Source organism: Rhinopithecus bieti, unplaced genomic scaffold (assembly GCF_001698545.2).
Source record: "Rhinopithecus bieti isolate Rb0 unplaced genomic scaffold, ASM169854v2 scaffold_74573, whole genome shotgun sequence".
Lineage (NCBI taxonomy): Eukaryota > Metazoa > Chordata > Mammalia > Primates > Cercopithecidae > Rhinopithecus > Rhinopithecus bieti.
The window spans coordinates 474142-499473 of NW_016828021.1; the positions used below are offsets into that span (position 1 = coordinate 474142).

General features: G+C 38.0%; 1 protein-coding gene across 1 annotated transcript in view; it reads right to left on the reverse strand.

The window, feature by feature from the left end:
- The window catches only part of LOC108523542 (contactin-associated protein-like 2), a 1139721-nt gene that overhangs the window by 430707 nt on the left and 683682 nt on the right, over positions 1-25332 (reverse strand). The window contains exon 10 of the mRNA XM_017864187.1: positions 202-308. Coding sequence (XP_017719676.1) covers positions 202-308 — 107 coding nt within the window. The remainder of the gene's footprint in view (positions 1-201; positions 309-25332) is intronic.

Below are 25332 nucleotides of genomic sequence, written 5' to 3' on the forward strand. Positions count from 1 at the left end.
TAAAAAAAACAATTTTTTTTTTTTTTTTTTTTTTTTTTTTTTTTTTTTTTTTTTTTGGAGAAATGACAATTGGTATCTTGGTTTTTCAGATTCGAGTGATGTATTCTGTGGATTATTCAGGTTGCTGAGCTTCAAAGCACAGCCCAAGACTTGAGATTCTCATGCAATTACAAGATTAAAGTGAGATGAATTGGCACTCACAGTTGTGGCAGGTGGCCCCACTGTATCCTGTCTCATCACAAGTGCATCTGAAGCTGTCCCATGTTTGCGAGCACTTCCCACCATGCTCGCAGTGATTGGGCACACATCTGTCAGAGAGAGAGACAAACAGAAATAAACCAACAAACAAATGAGATTTACGAGTGGCCAAATTCCAAGCTGTCTGGGCAATATATCATTTCAATGCCAGGTTGCCTTACCAAGGCAATTAATCCTTGTTAGTTTAAGCAGATTAATATGATTCATGATTGAAGGTGCCAAGCGCAACAAAGATGATGTATCACAGTCCTGGTGCTTCCCATTTTTGAGTAAACAGTAGACACTAACAAACAACTGAGGGATTTACTTGAATATCACAGATTCATTTCATTTTTCTTTTACCCCAAAACAAAGACAGCAGCTAAATTCCCTCCTGGTGAAAGATCGAAGAAAAGTTGCCTTATTTCTTGTTTTATTATATTCTTTATCAAGCCAAATACTGACTTAAAGAGGGGTATCGCCAACTTTTTCATAGCAATTTGAGTTTTTGAAATAATGTCATAATAACAGCAATGAAAATATACTAACCTAGAAAGAAAAGACTTCTAAGACTTCCAAACACCTATTTCCCACTGGATAACTAAAGCAGCCTGCTTAAAGAGGCAGCAAGCATAATACAGAGGAAAAAGATACAGGTTTTCTTTTCAAATCTGTATCTTTTTATTAAGATGACTAATTGTAACTACGTAACTTAATCTTTCCGAACCTTAGTTTTCACCTTTGAAAAATAGGATAATTCTATCTTACAAGTAATTTTAAGGTTTGGAGATAATGTTCATGAAGTATTAATAGACAATTAATAGGCAGGAAATAGTGGGCCAATAAATGGAAGCTGTAGGTATCAGAAACACAGCCTCCAGGGCACAGCTTGACTGTACCTCAGAAACTGAGAGGCTGAAATTGGTCCTGAAACCTCCCTGCTTCAATGGCACAAACCCTTTCCTTCCTCCTGGTTCCATCCATCCGCTCATCCCTCCCATCAGTTCCTCTCTCCATCTACCCCACAACCTGATTTTTGTTATAATCCTGCTGAAGATGCTCACAGATAACAAAGGTATTCATTATGATGTACCAGTATTCACAAACGAGATCTAGACTTTCATAGGGAACTGTCAAGAACAGGAAAACTTCCCCAGATTAAAATAGCAGAATCTATAATCATGGGTCACAGGAAAAGGACAGATAAAGACCCACCCTACAAGCAACCCCTTTATCATAATGCCCTAGCAGTTCCTTGCTACAAAATCTGATAGAGCTGGCCTCAGAAATAGCATTCTCCAACTCCTGTTCCCAATTGACCACTAGCCATGCCTAAATTCACCTGTAGCAGGGCTTGGCTCAGTTTGGCATGGAGCCCCTGGCTCTGAGTAGCTGTACTGTTCTTCCACAACTTTTTACAAACTTTCACTCCTGCAACAAACATGGATTGAGCACTTGTATGCACAGAACTATGGAAAATAGAAGATGACTAAGACTGCACTCACAGCTTGCAAAAGAGCTCATAGTTCATATAGAAGTAGATACAGTATGTATGAAAACTACAGCGCAAGGAAGAAATGAAAAACAGCATAATTCAGGGACAAATAAAGTACTATGGGATTTCACATGAGGAATCACACATACATTTTGGGCACGATTGAAAGCTTTTAGGTTGAGACTCAATAAATGGACAGGACTGTAAGAGAAGAAAATGAGAGGAAGAACTCTGGGGAAAAACACAACATAAACAAAAGCATCTTGTTGAATTATTATGAGGGATGGAAAATTCACCCTAAGTTTAATAGACACTTACTTTTTATAAAATATGGGCTCAGTGTTATCAAGGCTACAAAGATGTTTCATCTCCAAATTTGAGTGGAGGTGGGTGGGGATCTGATTCATGAAAAACGCAAACCCAGAAGAATTTGATGAGTCATAAAAGGTATATGAAATGATACAGAAATTTGGATACTAGAGGAGTTACAGGTGGATGATAAACAAAGGGCTTCATAAAGTTCAGAACATTTCACCTGGGCCTGAAGAGTTGTATGTTTATGATTAAAATGTTGAAAATCGTTCCTAGCAGAATAGGTGAGGAAAGCACTGATAAGGAGGTGGAAGAGTGAAAGTGGTGGGCAGTCCAGGGTTGTGAGGGTCCTTTCCTATGCCCACTATTCTGTATGGGCCCTGAGGTGTGGGGACACACACAGCAGAAGGTGTTTACATCCAGAGCAGGTGGTTCTCCACATCATGGAAGGGAGCAATGGGCCAGATACTTCAAAATTATATGAAACTAAAACATCCTTGATACTTAATTTTGGAATTCAGTACGTATATGGTGTTGTATGGTATATTTACTTTCTAAATTATTGTGGGTTAATATTAGCTCAGCCTAATATTGAAAGTAATTTACATCAGCTCATTATATCAATTAATTCGAGGGAAGTAGTGCAGAAGTGTACTGAGTAGCAAAGGAAAACCAGGCTGGAATCTAAATGTGGTGTAAATAATGGGCAAAGTAAAAAATCGTCTTGATGATAGAAAAGATTACTGTGTTCTTACACGCATGCAAAAAGCATATATCCATCAAGTGAGATTAATGAATACAAGTCATCCCTCTGTATCTGCGGGGGGATTGTTCCACACCTCCCCCCACCCCATAGATACCCAAATCCACACATTTTCAAGTCTCTCTTATAAAATGGTGTAGTATTTGCATTTAACCTATGCACAGCCTCCTGTATAATTTAAATAATCTCTAGATAACTTAGATTTATCATTGTGTTGTTATTTTTTATTTTTTTTCTATCTGCCATTGGTTGGATCCACAGATGGATTTACAAATATAGAGGTCCAACTGTACTTAAAAATTCAGTATTAAGGATTTCTTTGAAAGTATTTTTTTATTTAGATGAAATTTTAATATTTTCTTCTTTGAATATTATTTTTATTATTTATAAATTTACTTATTTATTTTTGAGACAGAGTCTTGCTCTGTCACCCAAACTGGAGTGCAGTGGCACCATCTCGGCTCACTGCAACCTCCGCCTCCCAGGCTCGAATGATTCTCCTGCCTCAGCCTCCCAAGTAGCTGGGATTACAGGCATGCACCATGACAACTGGCTAATTTTCATGTTTTTATTAGAGACAGGGTTTCATCATGTTGGTCAGGCTGGTGTTGAACTCCTGACCTCAAGTGTTCACCCACCTCAGCCTCCCAGAGTGCTGGGATTACAGGCATGAGCCACTGCCCCTGGCCAATTCTTATTTTTAAAATTGACATTCTCCCTATGATGATTATGGGTATTCTAATTCTTAATGGTGGAAAATGTTTTATTTCCCAACCAACTTGGTTCAGATATAATTGCAAACCCTATCACCATATATATTTTTTAAAAAGTTAGGACGAGTTGCCAAGCAAAACAAAATACTAATTAACCTAGCTGCCCCTTTCCTATTATTTCTTCTGTATTTCCACAGAACCAGTAACCTATGTCCAATACACTATGATTACATTGCTTAGCAATGGTTTGTTGAGCACCTGTCTCTTCTGAACTGAGAGTCCTACAATTAAGGGGTTTTATCTTACAATTCTTTATGTAACTAGGTACATGCTCAATAACCACCTATTGACATGTTGACTGAAAGAACGGATGAATGCAATACTAGAAAGTTACACCACCAAGAAACTGAAGTAATTTCAGAAGAAATATCTCTTTTACTGTGAGAAATATAGATTGTTTGTATCTATGATTTTATTCTCAAATCCAGACTCTTACGCTAATAAACTAATTTTTTTAGTAGCCACAAGGAATGTGTAATTTGTTTCTTAGCGTGTCCTAGCTTAGAAGTTTGATTCACATAAAAAATGAATCAAAATGACTCGACTGCTTCTACTTGAGAATGACTTGACCGGGATCAGGAAGGTACAGGGGAGAAGTTGGCAGGTGTCAATTTCTTGTGATCAAGGGACTCCAGAAGAAGGGATGCATCCAATGAACTCGGGCTCCAGACAGCCCTGCCTTCTCCGTCGAACTCATACTTTTAGTTCCAGCTTCAAAATGCTTTAGAATCAAAATGCATTTTATTCATATAAAATTCATTTAGACTTCAATACTTACAAGACAAACGAAAGCTATATTTTGGAAGGTCAAATGGGCTGCAATTACTTAAGGCAAAATAAATCAATATGGACAGAGAGTGGCTGCTTAGATGGATGTCACAATTTAATGCAGGGCTATGGATGACATTTGCACTTTTATTTTACCCATAGCATCTCTTTTATTTCTGAACTTGATTTTAAATACAAAGCATTGGGAAATTTGGGATTCACAAATAGAAGAAACTCCAGATTTGTTTGTTTGTAGTAGCTTACTTTGTAGTAAATGGATATTATTTAACTAAGCAGGGATAGTGGGAGAAATTTTATTTCAAATCCAAAAAATGTTAGCCTGACAGCATAACTGTAATGCCTTGCTAATCATCAACGCACCTTGAAGGTTTTTTATCTACAGTGTTTAAAGTTAAAATAGACATTTTAAAATAAAATGAAATCAAATCTTTGTGTTACCTTTAAAACCATATTTGGTTTTGTAAAACCTGACATGAAAACCATAGTCATAGCACCATGACTCCAGAAATGCACATGGAAATGTGTTCTGGTGGTATCAAACAGCAATTAAGAGTGCCGTGTGTATCAGAGTAACTTGCTGTTCTGTATAAACAGAATCTTTGGGACTCAAAAGTAGTGTTTCTCAAACCTGTGTGTAGATAGGAATCTCTTGAAAATCTTAACGATTCTGATTCTTGCAGTCAGAATTGGAGTCTGGGATTCTGAAATCCTAACAAGGTCCCAGGTGATGTACATGTGGTCGGTCAGAGAACCACGCTTGGAATAACAAGGCTCTAGAGCATCACACTTCTCTGCAGCGGGGGCTCAAAGGAGAATGCAGATGCTGAGTAGGAGGAGAAACAGCCCAGGAAGGGAGCACAAGGAGGGAAGACAGCCTGCAGCCGGGGTTACCATGATCTATTCAGTCATTTCTCCTAAGACTACTTTTCCATAGGTCTTCCTACCATGTTTTAATCTGATCCACTCAGAGTGACATATAATAATCTTTGTCATCTCATTCAGTAAGTTAAATCATTTCTGCACCTGATTGTAGACTTCATAGAATTCAGAGAAAGTGATCACTGACTATAAAGGCAGTTTCATTTCTTCGTAAAATCAAGTTCAGCATTCTTAATCCCAGGGTCAGCTAAGACTTTCCCCGCGCTTACATCACATACAAATAACAGTGCTAGAATATTTAATTTGCTTTTAGACTAATGCCATTTTTACACCTGGACATTAAATATGCCTTGGTCTAAACTTTAGCAAAGACTGCTTCTAGGTTACTGATAGCTTATTTTTGTAAATGATTAGACCATTATTTAAAACAATTTATAAGTTATTATTCCAGTATAAATTGCCTCCTTAATTTATGAGTTTTTCCCTTCATCTCAGCATGAAATTTTCTTTTTGCTTATTAAGACAAGAAATATATTTAGAATGCTTGCTTCCTTGACTACTATTTTTCACACTCCTGACTCTCAGAGCTGTTTCCATAATCATAGCATTTCTTCTGCATTACCTTCTACCTTGATCTCAACAATATTTGAGTACTTTTCTTTCTATACTAATTAGATTTTGATTTCAGTTGAAAGGATATTCTCTATGGAGTGTCTTCTATTTATTTTATTCTGCCTTCTATTTATTTTATTCAAATAGAAATTATATAGAAAAGTGATCACAATTCCCGTAACTAATTTAATATTTTATTACTACATAACATTATAGGGGTAAAACTAGAAATGCTAATGTAATGTTGGTGGAGCTCCTTCGTTTACTTTATAGAACTATTTAGGCCGGGGCGTGGTGGCTCAAGCCTGTAATCCCAGCACTTTGTGAGGCCGAGACGGGGCGGATCAGAGGTCAGAGATCGAAGACATTCCTTGGCAAATGTGAAACCCCCACCTCTCTACTAAAAATACACAATAACTAGACCTGGGCGACGGGGTGGGCACCTGTAGGCCAGCTACTCGGGAGGCTGAAGCAGGAGAATGGCGTGAACCCGGGAGGGTGGAGCTTGCAGTGAGCTGAGGACCGGAAACTGCACTCCAGCCTGCGGCGACAGAGAGAGACTCCGTCTCAAAAAAAAAAAAAGAAAAAATAAGGAACGATTTAAATGCTAAGATATTGTACCTCCAACATTATGCCCAAACTTTTCATTAAAAAAAATCAAGCCTATTTGGTCTACATCTATTGATCATTATTTTGCTATGATGAGATAAGCAACTTAACTTGGGTTTTCTGCCTTTTAAACCTTTTTTATTATAATGAACTAGAGTTCACTTTATCTCATTTTGCTAATTTACTTAGAGCTCTACTTTTACAATATATTCCTCATTGTTTTGTAAATAAAATGTCTTTTGAAAGATTGCTAGCTCACAGGAGAAGAATCTGCAAAACCATCTGTCTATTCATCTGTCTCCAGGTTGAACTATTAAACCTAAATAAATAACCTTAAGTTCCTTTAAATCAGTCAGTCACCTGCTCCACGTAAGATACTCTAAAACAAACTCTGAGAAACAAAGAATAAAGGAAGTTTCATTCTCAAGAAACTGTATTTATTCATGCAAACATAATTAGCAAGTGAGTTCTATATATATATATATATATATGCCAGATATGAGAAATGTTGGTACAGAATGAAGATCATAGGCCACTGTTTTATGTATGTACAGAAGTTTTATGGAATAACAGATCTTTGAAAGAAAGTTTAGACTTGAGTAGCCTGGAAGGAGGAGGAATCCCCTTCTACATGGAGGGAAGGCAAGGGCCTGCACGTTTAGTTAAGCACAGAATGTGGTTGTGAAGTAATGAATCAGTGAGTTTGGCTAGAGAAGAAAGTTTGCACACAGCAATGAAGATCACAGCAGACAGTTGTGGGTGCCCACACCGCGGCCCTTTCCCCTTTCTTCCTGTCATCCCCTTGCTCTTGCTCAGGTATCCAGCCTCCTTCATGTGGCCTGTGCCTTTTGGAAGGGGTTGCTATTTCAGTCTCCAAGGAAGAAAAAGGAAAGAGCCAGGCTTCTTAACAAAGTCATTAAGCTGTTGCACACTCTTCTGCAAAATTTACAATCCTCTTCTATAGCAATAGAATTTACATCTTGACATAGAACCACCACTAGTTACAGACAATATTTTCAAGGCTTTAAGTTACGTGGCCCTGTGACTAAGTTGAAGGCAATGGAAGTGCCATGGGCAATGTCTGGATGAAGCCCCTAAAGGGAAGGATATGTAGTATTTCTCCTTTTTTTGTCCTTCCCAACCTCCTTCCAGAAATGAACCTGTGATAGTGAGAACTGAAGAAGCCATCTCAGAACAAAAGAGGGAATAAAATGAAAATATCTAAGTAATCTGAGCTTTGGATAGCATATCAGCCCTGGGCCACCTACCCAAAAATTTTCATGAGAGAGAAATAGAATTCTGGATGTTTTAAGCCACCGTTATTTTGGGACTTTATTATAAAAACAAATTGGCCAGGTGCTGTGGCTCACACCTGTAATCACAGCACTTTGGGAGGCCAAGGCAGATGGATCACCTGAGGTCAGTAGTTCACGACCAGTCTGACCAACATGGTGAAACCTTGTCTGTATTAAAAATACAAAAATTAGCTGGCTGTGGTGGCGGGTGCCTGTAGTCCCAGCTACTTGGGAGGCTGAGGTAGGAGAATCGCTTGAACCCAGGAGGTGGAGGTTGCAGTGAGCCAAGATCGTGCCATTGCACCCCAGTCCGGGGGGACAGAGTGAAACTCCCTCTCAACAACAATAACCAAAAAAAAAAAAAAAAAAAAAAAAAAAAAAAAAAAAAAAAAAAAAAAAAAAAAAAAAAAAAAAGAGAGAGAGAAATAGAGAGAAAAAGAAAAAAACAACAAATACATAAATACATATATCCTAACTAAAATAGGACTGCAGTTCCTCTACTTTGATGCTGACCTATATCTTGCCTTCTTATTACAACAAAATACGTTTGGTGACTGCTATTATTTAAGTCATTTATGTGTTGCCTTATATGCAGCTGAAAACAACTGAACTGACAGATGTTAAATGTACAAACATAGGTTGGGTTCAGATTGTAAAATGTATTAATTATTACATTAGGGATTTTCTTGGAGAATGTAGCTTTGTTTGTTCATTCAACTTATATTTATTGAGCACCTACTGTGTAAACTCTGCCATTTGATTATAGTTTCTTATCAAGAAGCTAAATAGCAGGAAACAATATTTATGGGAGATTGTATGATGATCTACAGTCAATTCACTGTTCAAGGGATTTTTGAACTTTATCCAGAGGCAAAATAAAGCCAGCCATCGAGAGATGCATCATGGAGATATATTCTCTTCACTGCTAACAGAATGGTTTTAACTAGCTTTAGCATTTAGAACATTTTTTTTTTTTTACTAGGCATGGAAAGTACTGAAAGTCTTCAAAAATGAACTTACTTGATAAATTCGTATTTTAAAATATTAAGGTAGTAATAGGCGTAGGATAGACAGGAAAGGGAAAAACTAAAGACCAGATAAACTGAACAGCTATTTTAATGCTCCAAGTAGAAAATCTTAAAAACCTGGAGTAGAATGAGACCACAAGAAACCCAAAAGGATTAAAGAGGTTACATTATTCATTTATTACTTGGAGGTAAATGAATTAAGATGCCTCAGATATTCTGTGTGTAGAAACCAGTGATAAGCAGTGGCATTTTCAGTTTGAGGTAATAACTTTTCTTATTTAACAAGGAAGTTTCGAACCTGACAGGTTTTGATAGAAATTCTTAGGAAAATAAATTTTAAATTTAAACTCATAATTTGTTTTCTCATAATGGGTTAAATTTAGAATAATTGTAAACTATACTTCTCCCCTAAAAAATATTTAGCCTTAATTCCATCTCAACTCTTTTGTTGGAGGAAAAAAGATGACCATAACAAAAAGATACAAGAAATATTGTGCCCCAAAGTACATTTTCTGAAATGCACAGGAATATGTAACATGATGCTTGTTTTAAGTATCACGTTTGAGTTATCTGCTTCTCTGCTTCACGTCCATAGATACATTTTATTTCACCACAACCTGCTGTTTTTTTTTTTTTTTTGAGACAGTCTCTCTCTGTCCCCCAGGCTGAAGGGGCGGGATGTGATCTCGGCTCCCTGCAACCCCCATCTCCTGGGTTCAAGTGATTCTCCTGCCTCAGCCTCCTGAGTAGCTGGGATTACAGGCGCCCGCCACCACGCCTGGCTAATTTTTGTATTTTCAGTAGAAAACGGATTTTCGCCATGTTGGCCAGGCTGGTCTCAAACATGACAGAGTCTCACTCTGTCCCCCAGGCTGGAGAGCAGTGGGGCCATCTCAGCTCACTGCAACTTCCGCCTCCTAAGTTCAAGTGATTCTCCTGCCTCAGCCTCCTGAGTAGCTGGGATTACAGGCGCCCGCCACCACACCTGGCTAATTTTAGTATTTTCAGTAGAAAACGGATTTTCGCCATGTTGGCCAGGCTGGTCTCAAACTCCTGAGTTCAAGTGATCCACCTGCCTCGACCTCCCGAAGTGTTGGGACTACAGGTGTGAGCCACCGTGCCTGAACAACCTGCTGTATCTTTGATTACAAAATTGCAGGGGCAGACTAGGAAAAGTTTAAGGGTAGGCATGAACTAGGAGAGAGAGTATATAGTGAAATGTAGGTGAAAGAAAGGAAGATGAGAGATAGAGGAAGCGAGAAAGACATCCAAGGTACTTAGATGTTGGGAGAATATAACCACAAACATTACTAATGGGAGACTTAAAAAGTCATGATGAATTCTAAAATTGATACAAAACATAAACACAGAGGCTGAGAATATTCTGAAATTAAAGCTCAATAGTTAAGATTATCAATAGTAGATAAAATATTTACTAGATCCACAGTAAATATAAACTAATATTGGTGCATTAAAATATAGATAGATCAATAGAATTAAAAATCCAGAAATAAATACAAAGATTCATACAAGTTATGTTAACAGTGGCATGTTAAGTCAGTGGAGAAAATGGTTTACTTAGTAAATGATGTAAGACAACCAGCCAATCATGTGAGAAAAAGAAGACGTCCCCTTCTTCCTTCACCAAAATCAATTCCAGATAGATGAGAGATTTAAAACATGGCAATAAAAAATAAAAGACATGGTGGAATACTTTTATAAACAACTAATACAGAGGGTCTTTCTAATGAAGACACAAATCCAGCAACCATTAATAAATTTCACTACATAATTTTTGTTTATATCTTGAGTGACCAAACATAGCCAAATCCAAAGACAAATTGGTAAGCATATTATAATATGGCAGACTAAAGGCCATTTTCTTAATCCTATAAAGAATACTCAGGAACTAATAAGAAACGTTTTGATTGGAATATGAGTAAAGGGTATGAACAGGGCAGTTCACAGAGAAAAAAAACACATAACTTTTAAACATATAGAAAATGTTCAACATCATTCATAATCAAAGCAGCACAAATTAAATTTCAATGAGATTCATTGAACATCTCTCTGATATTTAATGGGAAAAGCCTTCTCATGCACTTTTGATCACAGTGCACACTGGAGAACAATTTGATAAAGTCTATTAATTTCAAATGTGCATATATTGAGACCTAGCCATTTCATGTCTAAGAATTTATCTTATACATGCACTAGTGTACTTTCCCCAAATCATATTTTAAAATGTTTATTGCATCATTGTTTGTGTCAGCCAAAAAATCTAAGAGAAAATATTTATTGGTTAGAAACGTAGTAATAAATTAAGGGATTCTGTACAATGGAACTCCTGACAGCCACTAAAAAGACAAAGCAGATCTATGTGTACTGATAAGGCACAATCTCAAAAATACATTGCCAGGGGAAGAAAGCAAGAGGTATAGAACAGTGTTTATAATATGCTTCCATTTGTTTTAAATGACGATTGTTCTGGGTATTGTGTGAAAAGTGAATTGATTGTGGTGATGCATGAAGGTCAGAAATCTCCATTTTCCCCTCCAATCACTCTTCAGCTTTCCCCTCCCTGCCCTCAGCTCCATGAGGCGGAGTACACTGAGAGATCCTAAAACCTCTGACTTCTCCTTGATTGAGCTTAGCCAATCAGCAGGAGATTGGAGCGGGCAGAAGCTATCGGTCAGGCTACGCATTTTCCTGGTTCTCTCTTGTGAGGTTGCCTTCAGTCAGCCTTCAGTAAGAAAGTCAGTCACTTCTCTTGTCTGCCCTATGCTACACTATATTATAATGATTTGTTTTATTTTCAGTGTTTTGGTTGTCACAAGAATGTCACTTTTTTTTTTTTTTTTTTTTTTTCCAGGCAAAATCTTGCTCTTGTCCCCAAGGCTGGAGTACAATGGTGCAATCTCAGCTCACTGCAACCTCCGCCGTCTGGGTTCAAACAATTCTCCTGCCTCAGCCTCTCAAGCAGCTGGGATTACAGGTGACCAACTAATTTTTGTATTTTAAATAGAGACGGGGTTTCACCATGTTGGACAGGCTGGTCTTGAACTCCTGACATCAGGTGATCCACCCGTCTTGACCTCCCAAAGTGTTGGGATTACAGGCGTGAGCCACCATGCCTGGCCAAGAATGTCACACTTTTAAAAAAATTGTGGTTCATCTTGGTTCTTGAACGCATCTGAGCTCTCTAATATCTGCATCCCCTCATCTCCTTGGGCCTGGGTGGTGTGAGCTCTATAGCTGCTCTTCCTGGATTCCTGCATTTTCTGTGTAGGTCCTTTATCCCTTGTAATTCAACCATTTGTAAAAACAAAACTTTTTGAAAGTACCTGAATTTAAGTGGATCGGCTCTGTCCTCTTCGGAATGTTACTGATATCACAGAAATGGAGAATCTGTATTTATATCATCACCTATATCCACATCTATCTATCTACATAGGCATAAATATTCTTATCTGTGAATAGAATGTTTCTGAAAGGAATACATTGGATGCTAGTACAGCGGTTTCCTTGGAGAGGACCTGAGGTGCAGGGAAAACTTATATTTGACCATATTCCCTTTCGTATTATTAAAAATAAATTAAACCATAGGTACTCATTATTTTGTCAATGAAAACAAATTACTTAAATTAAAAAAAAATTCAGGAAGATAACTGGACCCTCAACACAATTACACAACCAGAGCAGGGGAAAATTTTCCGGCGCTGCCGCTATTTGAAAGGAGCGTCTCTGTTGGCGTGCACTCTGTGTCCTATCTCCTCTGGCTTTGTCAACCCATTCAACTGATACTTTTCCAAAACTATGCACTCTGTGTCCTATCTCCTCTGGCTTTGTCAACCCATTCAACTGATACTTTTCCAAAACTATCAACTTTTCTTCTGCATTAGTTCTCTCAATGTATAGTCATTTATGTTATCTAAAACAAATGACGAAACTCTCCCTTTCGGCCCCATAGCCTTCTCCAGTTCCTAATTTCCCTAATCCCTTCCATAGACAAATTCCTTGAAAGATTCCTTGAATTAAGCTCTTAACACTTCAGTCAACTCCAGTCTGAAATCCACTCTCATCTGTCCACAAAAGCTCCTTTTCTCAAAGGCATTCACAACCTCCATTTTCTCAGTCTGTGAACGTCTCTGAACTCACATTATTGCCCTGAGTTGATCCCTGTTTCTTCCTGGCCCCTCCTTAACTGCCTCAACTCTGAGTGCTGGCATCCTTAGGGCTCAGCCCTTGGCTTTCTCTAAGAAGGATCTAAACTTGTATCTGTAGTTGAGACTTTGAGAGTCTCAAAAACGGGACACTCCACCTGCTTCTTGATATAATCACTTAGAAGTATCAGAGGCATTGCAGGGTGAATATGGTTAAACATCTTTGGATGTTATTTCTCTAATTTTGATACTCTTCTGGTCACCCTTATTACAGTTCATGGTACCATGAAACCAGAAGTCATTCTTTACATTCCTTTCACTTCTACATCAGTCATTAACAAAGCTTTGTAAATGAAAGTTTGGAAACTTGCTCCAGTCTGTCCACTTTTCTGTGTCTCTGCCACTCCGGTTCAACCCATTAACCCCACTCACACCGTTTTGCAGCTCCTTGACTGGACTGCCCACTCCCAATCTTGCCTTGCTTTAATTCATTCTCAGTAAAATGCCAGATTAGTCTTTCACATGCCATGTTACTTTAAAAATCGTTGACGGGCTGAGTGTGGTGGCTCATGCCTGTAATCCCAGAACTTTGGGAGGTGGAGGTCGGTGAATCTCTTGAGGTCAGGAGTTTGAGACCAGCCTGGCCGATGGTGGGAAACCCCATCTCTACTAAAAATACAAAAATTAGCCAGGCGTAGTGGAGTATGCCTGGAATCCCAGCTACACAGGAGGCTTACGCAGGAGAATCGCATGAACCTGGGAGGCAAAGGTTGCAGTGAACTGAGATCATGCCACTGCACTCCAGCCTGGGCAATCACGTGAGATTTAGTCTCACAAAGAAACCCCCAAACAACAACAACAACAACAACAACAACAACAGCAGCAGCAGCAAAAAACAAACAAACAAAAAACCCTTCCTTTCATTTAGGAAGAAATGAGCTCTTGTATGTTTCTGCATGATCTGCTATCTGCTTCTCCACTGCCATCTCATGCCCCTCTTCTATAGCATAACCCACAGAGAAGCAAAGGAAGGGCAGGTGTCAACTGGACACTGAGCAGAAAAGTGTGAGGCTGCCTTTGCACACACATTTCTTTTTTTCAAATACACTCTTTTCCCCAATCTTTACAAAAAGATCTGTATTTTTTGGTTCTTCCCTTAAATGCAATTTCCCAAACCTTTCTCCTCTGTCTTCCCAATCTGAGGTAGTCACCACCTTCATCTACATTATCATTTGTCTACATATCTACATCTGCTGTCTGGCATTGAGTAGGTTACCAAGAAGTAATGGTTGAAGGAATTTTGAGTAAGTGAATATCAATTAGTTCAAACAGTTGGAAATGGCTGTCCGAACCGTTTTTCTTTTTTTAAAATATTTTGGCATATTTGCTTTATATGAACTATTTCAAGGAAAGTCATAGACATGACAAAACTTAAACATGCATCTGGTAAGAACATGATTCTATATAATCTCTTTAATTTATCAAAGTTTTTAGTTCTATACTTCTTGGGTTCATTGTCAGTCTTATTCATTGACCTGTAATTTCCATGAGAGTAAGGAACATGCCTGTTTCCTCAACACTCTTTATCCGTTGCCTAGAATACTGTCTGGCATTGAGTAGGTTCTCAAGAAGTAATGGTTGAAGGAATTTTGAGTAAGCGAATATCAATTAGTTCAAACAGTTGGAAATGGCTGTCAGAACTATTTTTCTTTTTTAAAAATATTTTGGCACATTTGCTTTATATGAACTATTTCAAGGAAAATCGTAGACATGACAATATTTAAACATGCATCTGCTAAGAACATGATTCTATATAATCTCAATACCATTATCCCAGTTAAAATACTTCCCTAATTTAACATCAAGTTCTTATTTCAGATTATTCCACGTGTCTCTTTTGTAAATAGCTACCATCATCTCCCAAACCGGATTCATTTAAGACTCTCACTTTCTGGAAATAATAGCCCTGTTGTCTTGTAGAGTTTTCCTTTGTAGTGTCACTAATTTAACTTCTAATATACCTTGGAACTGCCTGCAAACTGAAAGGTCTAAAGTTTTTGTAAGTTTCAGATTAAACTTTTTGTGCAAGAGTGCAAGGTGATGCTACGGTCTCCATCTTGCATCATACAGTTATGGCTTTTTTCAGACTGTTAAGTTTGGACACTTGGTTAGGTCATCTGATCGGTGATTAGGCTTCGTCTCCACTCCACTACTCTTAGTAAAACTCGCCAAAGATTTCCACATTGTAAAATCTAATCAGCAGCCAGCATTTGACCTGGAAGCATTCTCCAGTTGGCTTGCAAATTTCTACACTTGCTTGACGTTTCTCCTTTACCGGCTGCTCCTTCTCAGTCTGTCTTTTGCTGCCAGCCCAATCTTCATTTCCCTGAATTTTGATAAAACATTGGTGTGTCCCCAAGCTCGACCTTGGGCTGCTTGCCTCCTCTCTTAGTACTCATCTTGGTGATCTCATCTCATCATATGGACATCAGATTATATTAACCTCTCTGTGTGACATCTTCAGTCAGGTATCCACTAGACACCTCAAAATAAATAAATAAAACTTATTTTTGCCTCTGAAATTTTTCTTCTCAGTCATCCTCAATCACTTAATGGCCACTTCCTTCTTCCCGTTTTTCAGGTAGAAACGATCTTGGACTCCTCACATCCTTCGTCTAATCTTAGTTCCACCTAAAATCTTACCATTTCTACTGCTATTATCCTAATCCAACATACTATCATAGCAGGCTTGGATTATTTCTGTGGTTTCCTGGCTGGTGTTTGTTTTGCCTCATTTGTATCTCCTCTCACCCAACCTATTCTACTCTCATAGCAACCAGGCTGATCCTTTAAAAGTCTAAGTCTTGTTTAGATGGCTTCCTACCTGAGTAAAAGAAACCTTACAATGGTCTATGGAGCCCTAAATTACCTGCACTCCACCCCACCTCATTCGATTCCTATTGAATTCCTCCTGCTCACTCTGCCTTGTCCACCCCAGCCATCTTTGCTCTTCTCCCAGCGTTGCTAGCCGTGGGATCTTTGTGACTGCTAGTGTCTGCCTAGAATGCTCTTCTCCCACAAAACTTCATGGATAATTTTTTCATCACTTTTGACTTTTTGCACAATTGCCATCCCAATGAGGCCTGCTCTGATCACTCTGTTTAAAATTGCAGCCTGACCTCCTGGTGCTCTGCCCTGCTGTTTCTTTGTTTTACTCTCTTTGCTAAAATGCAGTGAAGGTGGGGATCTTTGTTCACTGGCATATAGTGCCTGGCACATGGCACATGCTTGATATTTTTTGAATGAATTTCACCCTACTTCAATTCAGGGTTTTCAGATCAGTATTTCATTAAAGGAAAGATTTAGTAAAGCACAATACTTCCTTAGTAAGACATTTCGGGAGAGGTTTCCCTGAACTACAGAACGGACATGGAATTGAACGGACATTTCGTAGGCTGGATTGAGGGTTTTGTGCTCCATTAATGATTACCACAAAGGAGTTTCATGTTTTAATTTTTTAGCTCTTTTGTGTATTCACTGTGAAAATAGGGCAGTTTTCGGCTGTCACGGCGGCTCATGCCTGTAATCCCAGCACTTCGGGAGGCCGAGGTGGGAGGATCACTTGAGCCTGGGAGTTCAAGACCAGCCTGGCCAACATGGCGAAACCCCATCTCTACTAAAAATACAAAAATCAGCTGGGTGCGGCGCCCTTGGGAAACTGAGGCTTGCAAATGGCTTGAACCCAGGAGACGGAGTTTGCAGTGAGCCCAGATTGTGTCACTGCACTCCAACCTGGGTGACAGAGTGAGACTCTGTTTAGGAAAAAAAAAAAAAAGAAAAAAAAGAAAAGAAAAGAAAAAAAAAAAGAAAATAGGGCAGTTTCCATTCTGCTACTTTCTTACATAATCTTTAAATAGTGAGGAAAGTCAAAGTGTTTCAGAACCATTTTTCTAACATATTTGTACATAGAAACAGAGAATGTCTCAGGCTGCTGACTTCCAAGTGAGTTTTAGTTTATCCCTTTTCTCTCAAATCTGGCACACAGTTTGAGTCTAGTATATGATCTCATGTCTAAAATATAATTATGCAATAAGTCTAATTGTCTGACTAAAGGATTTGTATAATCTCATCTATCAGAATGCTATTTCATTTATTGATGAAGAAAACACAATATTTAACATAAGTCCTGTTATCTGCAAAATTACTGAAGGCTTTATATATAGATACAACGCTTAGAAGAGCAAGACCAGACTTGGAGAAACCCAATAGTTAAGCAAATATATATTTTCACAAATTAATCAATATACACGTAATAACAAAAGTATACAAGAATACCAAAGCTATACAAGAATGAAAACAGCATAAATTTGTAAGTATTCTTTTTTTTTCTTTTTGAGACGGGGTCTTTCTCAGGCTGGAGTATAGGGGTTCAGTCGTAGCTCACTGAAGCCTTATACTCCTAAGGTCAAGCAATCGTGCCTCAGCCTCTTACATAGCTGAAACTACAGGCACATGCTACTATACCCGACTAATTATATTTAAATGTTTTCTTTTTTCTTTTTTTTATTTTGCAGAGATAGGTTCTCTATGTTGCCCAGGCTGACCTTGAACTCCTGGCCTCAAGTAATCCTCCCACCTTGGCCTCCCACAGTTCTGGGATTACAGATGTGAGTTATGTTGCTCAGGCTGGAGTGCAGTGCTGTGATCATCACTTACTGTAACCTCAAACTCCTGGGCTCAAGTAATCCTCCCTCTTCAGCCTCCTGAGAAGCTAGGACTACAGGCATGCACCACAATGCCTGGCTGATTTAAAAAAAATTTTTTTAGAGATGCGTTCTTACTATGTTGCCCAGGCTGGTGTCAGACTTCTGGCTTAAAGCAATTCTCCCACCTTGATCTCCCAGAATATAGGGTAACAGGTGTAGCCACAACACCCAGCCACATCTATTCTTTCTTAAAGAAATTACTAGTATGAGTAATTTTTATTGGAGAATATAATATTGTGCTAGTCATTTACTTATTTGTATTTAGTGGGTATAAGTGCAGATGTCTCACATCCACATATGGTTGATTTAAAAGTCTGAACTTGTAGTGTATCCATCACCCAAATAGCGAGTATTGTACGCAATAGGTAACCTTTCAATACTTACTCCCTGCATCATTTTGGAGGCCCCAATATCTATTATTTCACACTGTGCTTCCACGTGTACCCATCATTTAGCTCTAACTTATAAGTGAATTCATGTGGTATTTGATTTTGTTTATTTCACTGACATTGTATTTTCTTATGAGAATAATTGATGAAATGTTTTAAAGGAAGTGACGTTTTCAATAAAATTACCATGAAAGCAATCATTAAATTATTTTAAGGTTTATTCTTCTGAATGCGTACAAGTAGTTATAGCTACTTAATTATAGAACTGTTTTCAGTTTAACAAAATAGGACAATTTACAAATATATTATTTGAAGTGGGAAGGTCTCTTTTAATTACTTCACCATTTTTTTACAGCCCTGAAATCAAACTGAAACATCCCCTTAGATAAGCATCATTGCATTCTGATCTCCCAAATATTCACTAATGAAGAACAGTTGAAATGTCTTATTTTCAGTGTGGTTTTCCTTAAAAAGCATCAAATATGCTGCAATCAATATTCTGAGAAATAAGGAGACACAAACGGCTTCTAAAAGCCTACATAAGATACATTAATTTAAATAAAAGATATTCTCCCAAGGCAGAAGTGTGTAATTACTCAATTATTATTATTATTATTATTATTATTATTATTTTTGAGGCAGAGTTTCACTTTTGTCACCCAGGCTGGAGCACAATGGCATGATCTCGACTCACTGCAACCTCTGCCTCCCAGGGTTCAAGTGATTCTCCTGCCTCAGCCTCCTGAGTAGCTGGGATTACAGGCACCCACCACCACGCCCAACTAATTTTTGTATTTTTAGTAGAGACAGGGTATCACCATGTTGGCCAGGCTGGTCTCAAACTCCTTACCTCAGGCGATCAGCCCACCTTGGCCTCCCAAAGTGCCGGGATTACAGGAATGAGCCACTGCACAAATTTTTATTTTCTGGGATGCTCAGATGTTGGGGGTCAGAAAACATATCCCAAATGAAGGCCTCAGTGGCAGTCTCAGAAGCAAAAGTTTTTCTCTGTACTTTCCCTGCTTTCCTGTGTCTAGGTACCATTCTCCCCCAAGGTTAGTCATGAAAACTAGAATCCCTCTTCCCCAAAGTGGGTCATAGAAACCATAACCCCCTTTCCCCAAAGCTAGCCATAAAACCTAAAAATATCACTCTAATTTTCCCTCCACCATTCTGTGGAAAACCTGGCCATAAGAAATTATCAATACACAATTGATATATTGTATATTGTTTGATCGTAGGTCATAAAACCTCCATTCCAGCGAGGGTCCTTCCATACCCTGAAGGAAGGGATGCTGTAGAGAGAGGCCAAGAAGAACTTAGGCCTTGCTGGGTTTCCCCACTCAATCTATTAGCATTAGATCATACCCCTTTCCTTCAGTCATATTTCTTGATGGCTGCCCACACTTGGTTGAACCTAATCATTAAAAATGGACAATTTCCTCTGTATCTTTGGGCCTTCATTCTGCAGGCTCCCATGTATACGCATTAAATACATTTGTATGCTTTTTCTCCAATATGCTTTTGGCAAGTTGATTTTTCAGTGAGCTTTGAGAGGGCCCTTGGATCCTACAGTAGATATAAATATGGCAATGTTTATTTTGAGGTACACACACACTAGATACAATTAACTTCTTTAAAAGGTGCATTAAATGTTGACTTATATTCAGAAGATACAATAAGGTTTGCTCCAACTCTAAAAAAGGAAAGGTAAAAATAGTAACCAGTGAAGAACTGCAGCAAGGAAAAAATTCCATTAGCATATGATTTGCTGAATCAAGTCTCCCATGACTTCAGGGTACTGGATGCCTAGAACTGTCCAAAGACACATAGACACGTGGACCAACATTTTAAAAACTGGAATTGACCCCATCAAGTCAGGGGATCTAATAATTTTGTAAAGGATACAGCAAAAAGAATTAGTGTCTGCTGAAATATTGGTGATACATTTGTTCCTTTATGCTTAAACTGAGCAATTTGCCATGTAGACATATAAAAAATGTTTCTATGTCCATAGCCAAGATATGAAGTCAAATCTCCCTATGAGAACACAATTTATGTGCATAAAATCTTCAGCAAAGACAGCAAAGACTACTGACATCACTGCAATTTATAAGAGCTATAGATGATGAGACATCTCAAATGAAATATACTTTTCCTTTCTTAACAAAATTTTAGATTCAAGTTACGTATGTGAAGATTGTTACATGGTATATTGTGTAATGCTGAGGTTTGAGCTTCTATTCAATCCATCACCCAAATAATGAATAAAGTTTTCCATAGGTAGTTTTTCAACCACGTCCTCTTGTCTCCCTGCCCCACCTCCCACCCTTGGGGTCCCCAGTGTCTACTCTTTCTATCTTTGTGCTGACGTATACCCATTGGTTAGATTCCACTCCACTTATAAATGAGAACATGTGATATGTGATTTTCTGTTTCTGCATGAGTTCACTTAGGAGAATACCTTCCAGCTGCATCCATGTTGCTGCAAAGCACGCGATTTCACCTTTTTTTTTTTTGAGACAGAGTCTTGCTCTGTCTCCCAGGCTGGAGCGCAGTGGCGCGATCTCGGTTCACTCCACCTCCCGGGTTCATGCCATTCTCCTGCCTCAGCCTCTCAACTAGCTGGGACTACAGGCGCCCACCACCACGCCTGGCTAATTTTTTGTATTTTTAGTAGAGACAGGATTTCACCGTGTTAGCCAGGATGGTCTCGATCTCCTGACCTCGTGATCCGCCCGCCTTGACCTCCCAAAGTGCTGGGATGACAGGTGTGAGTCACTGCGCCCGGCCTATTTCACTCTTTTTATGGCTGCATAGTTTTTCATGGTGTATATGTATCACATCAAATCAAATACATATCAGGAGAGAATCATAATTGAGCCTCTTGGCCATGAAGATTGTTTACACAGTCTTAGACATCTGATGTTATATTCACTCCTATGAATATGGTTGGAGATCTTTTTATTTTTGTTTCAGACCTTAAGGTAATAGCCTGTTAAAATCACACTGCTATGAAATTATCATGTTGCATGTGTGTGTGTTTTTCTGTTGTTTTAAATTTTTAAATTGTAAAATCCACATCTGTTCACTTCTCCTGGGTTCAAAGAAAATTCAAACCACTGAAATGGAGTGGTAAAATTTAGAGCTAGAAAAATTATAGAACTCCTTATTTAATACCTTTGTTTTACAGATGAAGAAGCTAAAAATTGAGGCAATTCCGTATTAAGAGTGCTCAAGGTCACAGAGCACATTTGTGACACAATCAGAAGTTGGGCACAAATTACGTACTTTTTTTTTTTTTTTTTTTTTTTTGAGACAGAGTCTCACTCTGTCACCCAGGCTGGAGTGCAGTGGCGCGATCTCGGCTCGCTGCAACCTCCGCCTCCTGGGTTCACACTATTCTCCTGCCTCAGCCTCCTCAGTAGCTGGGACTACAGGTGTTCGCCAACAGGCCCAGCTAATTTTTTGTATTTTTAGTAGAGACGGGGTTTCACCATGTTAGCTGGATGGTCTCGATCTCCTGACCTCGTGATCCACCCGCCTCGGCCTCTCAAAGTGCTGGAATTACAAGCACGAGCCACCACGCCCGGCCCTAGTACTTTTTAATGCCACAGAATTGTCTTAAGTTACAGTGGAGAATCAGAGCTGCCAATCAGAGATCCTTGGAAAGCACACAATATACACTTAAATAATTCTTATTCGCCAATAAATAAACAAACAAGCACACACATATGTATTGTCTTCAAACAACTGGGATGTCTTTTGGCTGGATACTCCCCCTGTAATGTCTGGCTCTAGCTTTTTTCTTTTTTCTATTTATTTATTTATTTATTAGCACTGGGTCCAAATAGGTATACCGTGTTTATGCAGAGTTTTAGTATTTGTAAACTGAATAAGTTGAAATGAAGTTTCTGACATTACTTTTATAGCTGATTCAAAATAAATATTGTGGTAAACCATTTAAACAATTGCTACTCTTTTGTTATGGTCCTTGCTGTTTTACCTATTTTTCCTGGAAAATATACTATTCCCTTTGGAAGGCAATGTTTGTTGTAAATTGAGCGAGCTACAAATCTCTCTAGAAAAGGCCATTTGTGATAGATACTGTTTGCAAAAAGGCTGTCATTTTGCCAAAAAGTGAAGCAAAGAGATCTATGTTACTGGAGTTGGAGGATTTGAACATGTTTAAAAGAAGGCAGGTAATTAAGGTTTCTGATCCTTCACAAGGCCAAGAGATACTGGATTAATAGGTACATGACACAGGGTTTTGTTTTATCTTGTAATGATTTTACTCTCTCTCTCCAATTAGATTCTAAATTTTGGGGGGAGGGTTATTGCTATAAGACCTAGGTCTGAGATACAGTAGACACTCAATAAATGTGTTTTAATGACTGAGTTGAAGAAACCAGTTTAAGGAACTTCTCGTCTATTTTATATGTTCAAGCCCAAAAAGAATCAAAAAAGTTCAAGGTTGTAAATTTTTTTTAAAGCATCTATTTTTAATGGTTCCTTCCAAGATACACTTAATTATGGCCAAATATATTAAACAGCTTTCCAGAGGTCTCACAGCTTGCTATTGCCATACAATTCTAAGATTAATATCCTTCATCCTTGTCTTCTAGACTTCTTCACACTTGTTTCTTTTTCTGGTAAAAAATGATAGAGGACCCAGGGCACCTATCTGATCTCATAAATGTCAACAAGTAGCGGGAGATAGAACTGGTGACTTACACACTTATTCTTTCATCATAATCTCATGCTTTGTCTTAGTAAGGATGAAACATAACCTATTTAATAATGTGTGAATTCAAATAAAGCAGTTTTACCATTTTGGTATTTACAGCACATTCAGAACAAACATGTTCACAACTACTTCTCTTGATACACTTATTAGAATATGGTATCCCATTGATTACACAGTGTTGTCACTATGTGAATACTCAGCTAAGCAAGACTTTATAGAAATAAAGAATTTCAAATGTATTCTCATTTAAAGGTCTGAACTCGTTTATAGAAATTCTGGTTACCATGGTGTACGACAACTGTCTTATTCATCTGTTTATGTCCCAATGTCAATTGCTAAAGATTGTTTTATTTGTTTTTATATGGAATTAAATGTACTGATATCTTTAGGGCTCCATTTGAGAACATACATTCAAATCAAAACACGAAATTGACTGTATAAGTAAATTGGCTAACGTTAATAGGGACTGGAAAATGAAATGCTTTCTAGAGAAGATATCTTTGATGTCTATTGAAGAAACCACTAGTGAGAAGTAAGCAGTACTTTACATTCTTGTTTATAAATGAAAAGGGTATTTATTGCCTGCCTATTATGTTTAATGCAGCTTCATAAGCACTGGGGATTCTAAGCAAATCTGGCAAATTCAGTGCAATGCAGAAAGTGTTTTCGTAGAAGCACGGGCAGGATACTGTGGGGCATACAGGGTTGCTATATATATGATATGATGCTATCTATGGTGGTGATGGGGAGCCTCATCCTTCTGGAAGCTCTTTAGATGTGGTGCTTGAGCTGAGTTTGTAGGGCGGGTGAGGGTTAAGAATATGAAAAGAAACTCTGGGTCACGAGAGCAGTGTGGGCAAAATTAGGTATAAAGGCTGTCAGCAACATGGTCAATTGTGTATTCTGGGAATCTGGTATTGCTGAAACTTTGAAATTAAAACCGGGAGAGGAAAGAGATGTTTTAATTATTTTTACATATGACAAATGATAACATTAAATATTGGAAAGATATTATACTGTTCACATTCTTATAAGTTAACTTTACATTCACTTAAATGCTGCTATTTTCGAATGAGGCACTCAATCCCTAATTTTACTTTTAAGAAATCAAGACTGTACCAATGATTCTACTGTAGTTACTGTTCTATGATAGATACGCATATTCAAAAATTGTTACTATAAACTCATTATTTAATTATTCTTCAGTTCACTAGAAACAAATAAACAAAAAACATATGAAGTAAAAATATAGCTTTTTTTCAAGCCCAGAATAATTAAATTTCAGAATCCCCCCCAAAGCTGGACCACTTTCAAGAAAATAATTCATCTCACATGAAACTAATTTTAAAGAAAGTAATAACAATGAAAATCTGTTTTGTTACCAAGCACTTGACTTTATAAATGGTCATGAAATGATGTGGCATGCTTAATTTTAATTACAAACAGTTCACTTCTACAGATTTATTATCTTACATAAAAATGGTCTGATTGCCCTACAGAAAAATGGATAGGCAATAATTTTATCCTGGTTAGAGGATCTTGATCCTACTTTTATTCTCTTCAAATTATTACAGCAATAGCATCTTTTTGAAACAATGGTCTTTCTCAGCATTTCATATAACCAATAAACCTGTGTGTTTTGGGGGGTTTGTGTCTCAGTAGCAAAGATGCATTTCCAAACCTGATTACTGAAATCTAAACTTGAGTTTATTGGCAACTATTTTATTTATTTATTTATGTTAGTGTCAATTGTTTTTGTCATTACTGTGAAGCAGGCCTCACTTATAAATGTTTTCAAGTGTCATGACAGTTTTCCATTGTATATTATATATTAAAAAGCAATTGAGAGTCTTTCGCATCTTCCTTCTCTGTGCATCTAGGAATTCATTCTGGTTTGTCATGATTGAGGTTAACTCAAAATATACCACCACAACAGAACTTCTTCTCCATCAAAAAAAGTTCTACCCTCCCAAATAAGTCCATATATTCAGCCAAACAATTGACTAAGTAGAAAGATCTGAATTACTGCTTGACGTCCCTAACTAGATGCAGAATACTATGGCCAGCATGCAATTCCACAGCCCCACGCACACCCAATTCCACTGACAGCTGCATCAGATGGTATCTAATGGTTAATGCCAAGGAAAGCTTTCCACATATGTGGATACTTAGCTATTAGTGTAGGAACCAATTTCCTCTTAAATGAAACTCACATAGGGAAATAAACTGCAAAAAAACAAAGCAAAACTGAGGAATCTTTTTGAGAAGAATGCATACAGAAACTCTCCTCTGAGGTGGCAAATCTGACCTAGGTGCCTTCAAAGCCCAATTTCAAAATGATTAACTTCAAAATTACAGTTGGCTGAGGGGGAAGTCTAAACCAGACGGTGAAACAAAACCAATTATGGCCAAATATATTAAACAGCTTTCCAAAGCTGTTTAAGCAAAGCAGCATTTCTTCATAAAGTCAACTTA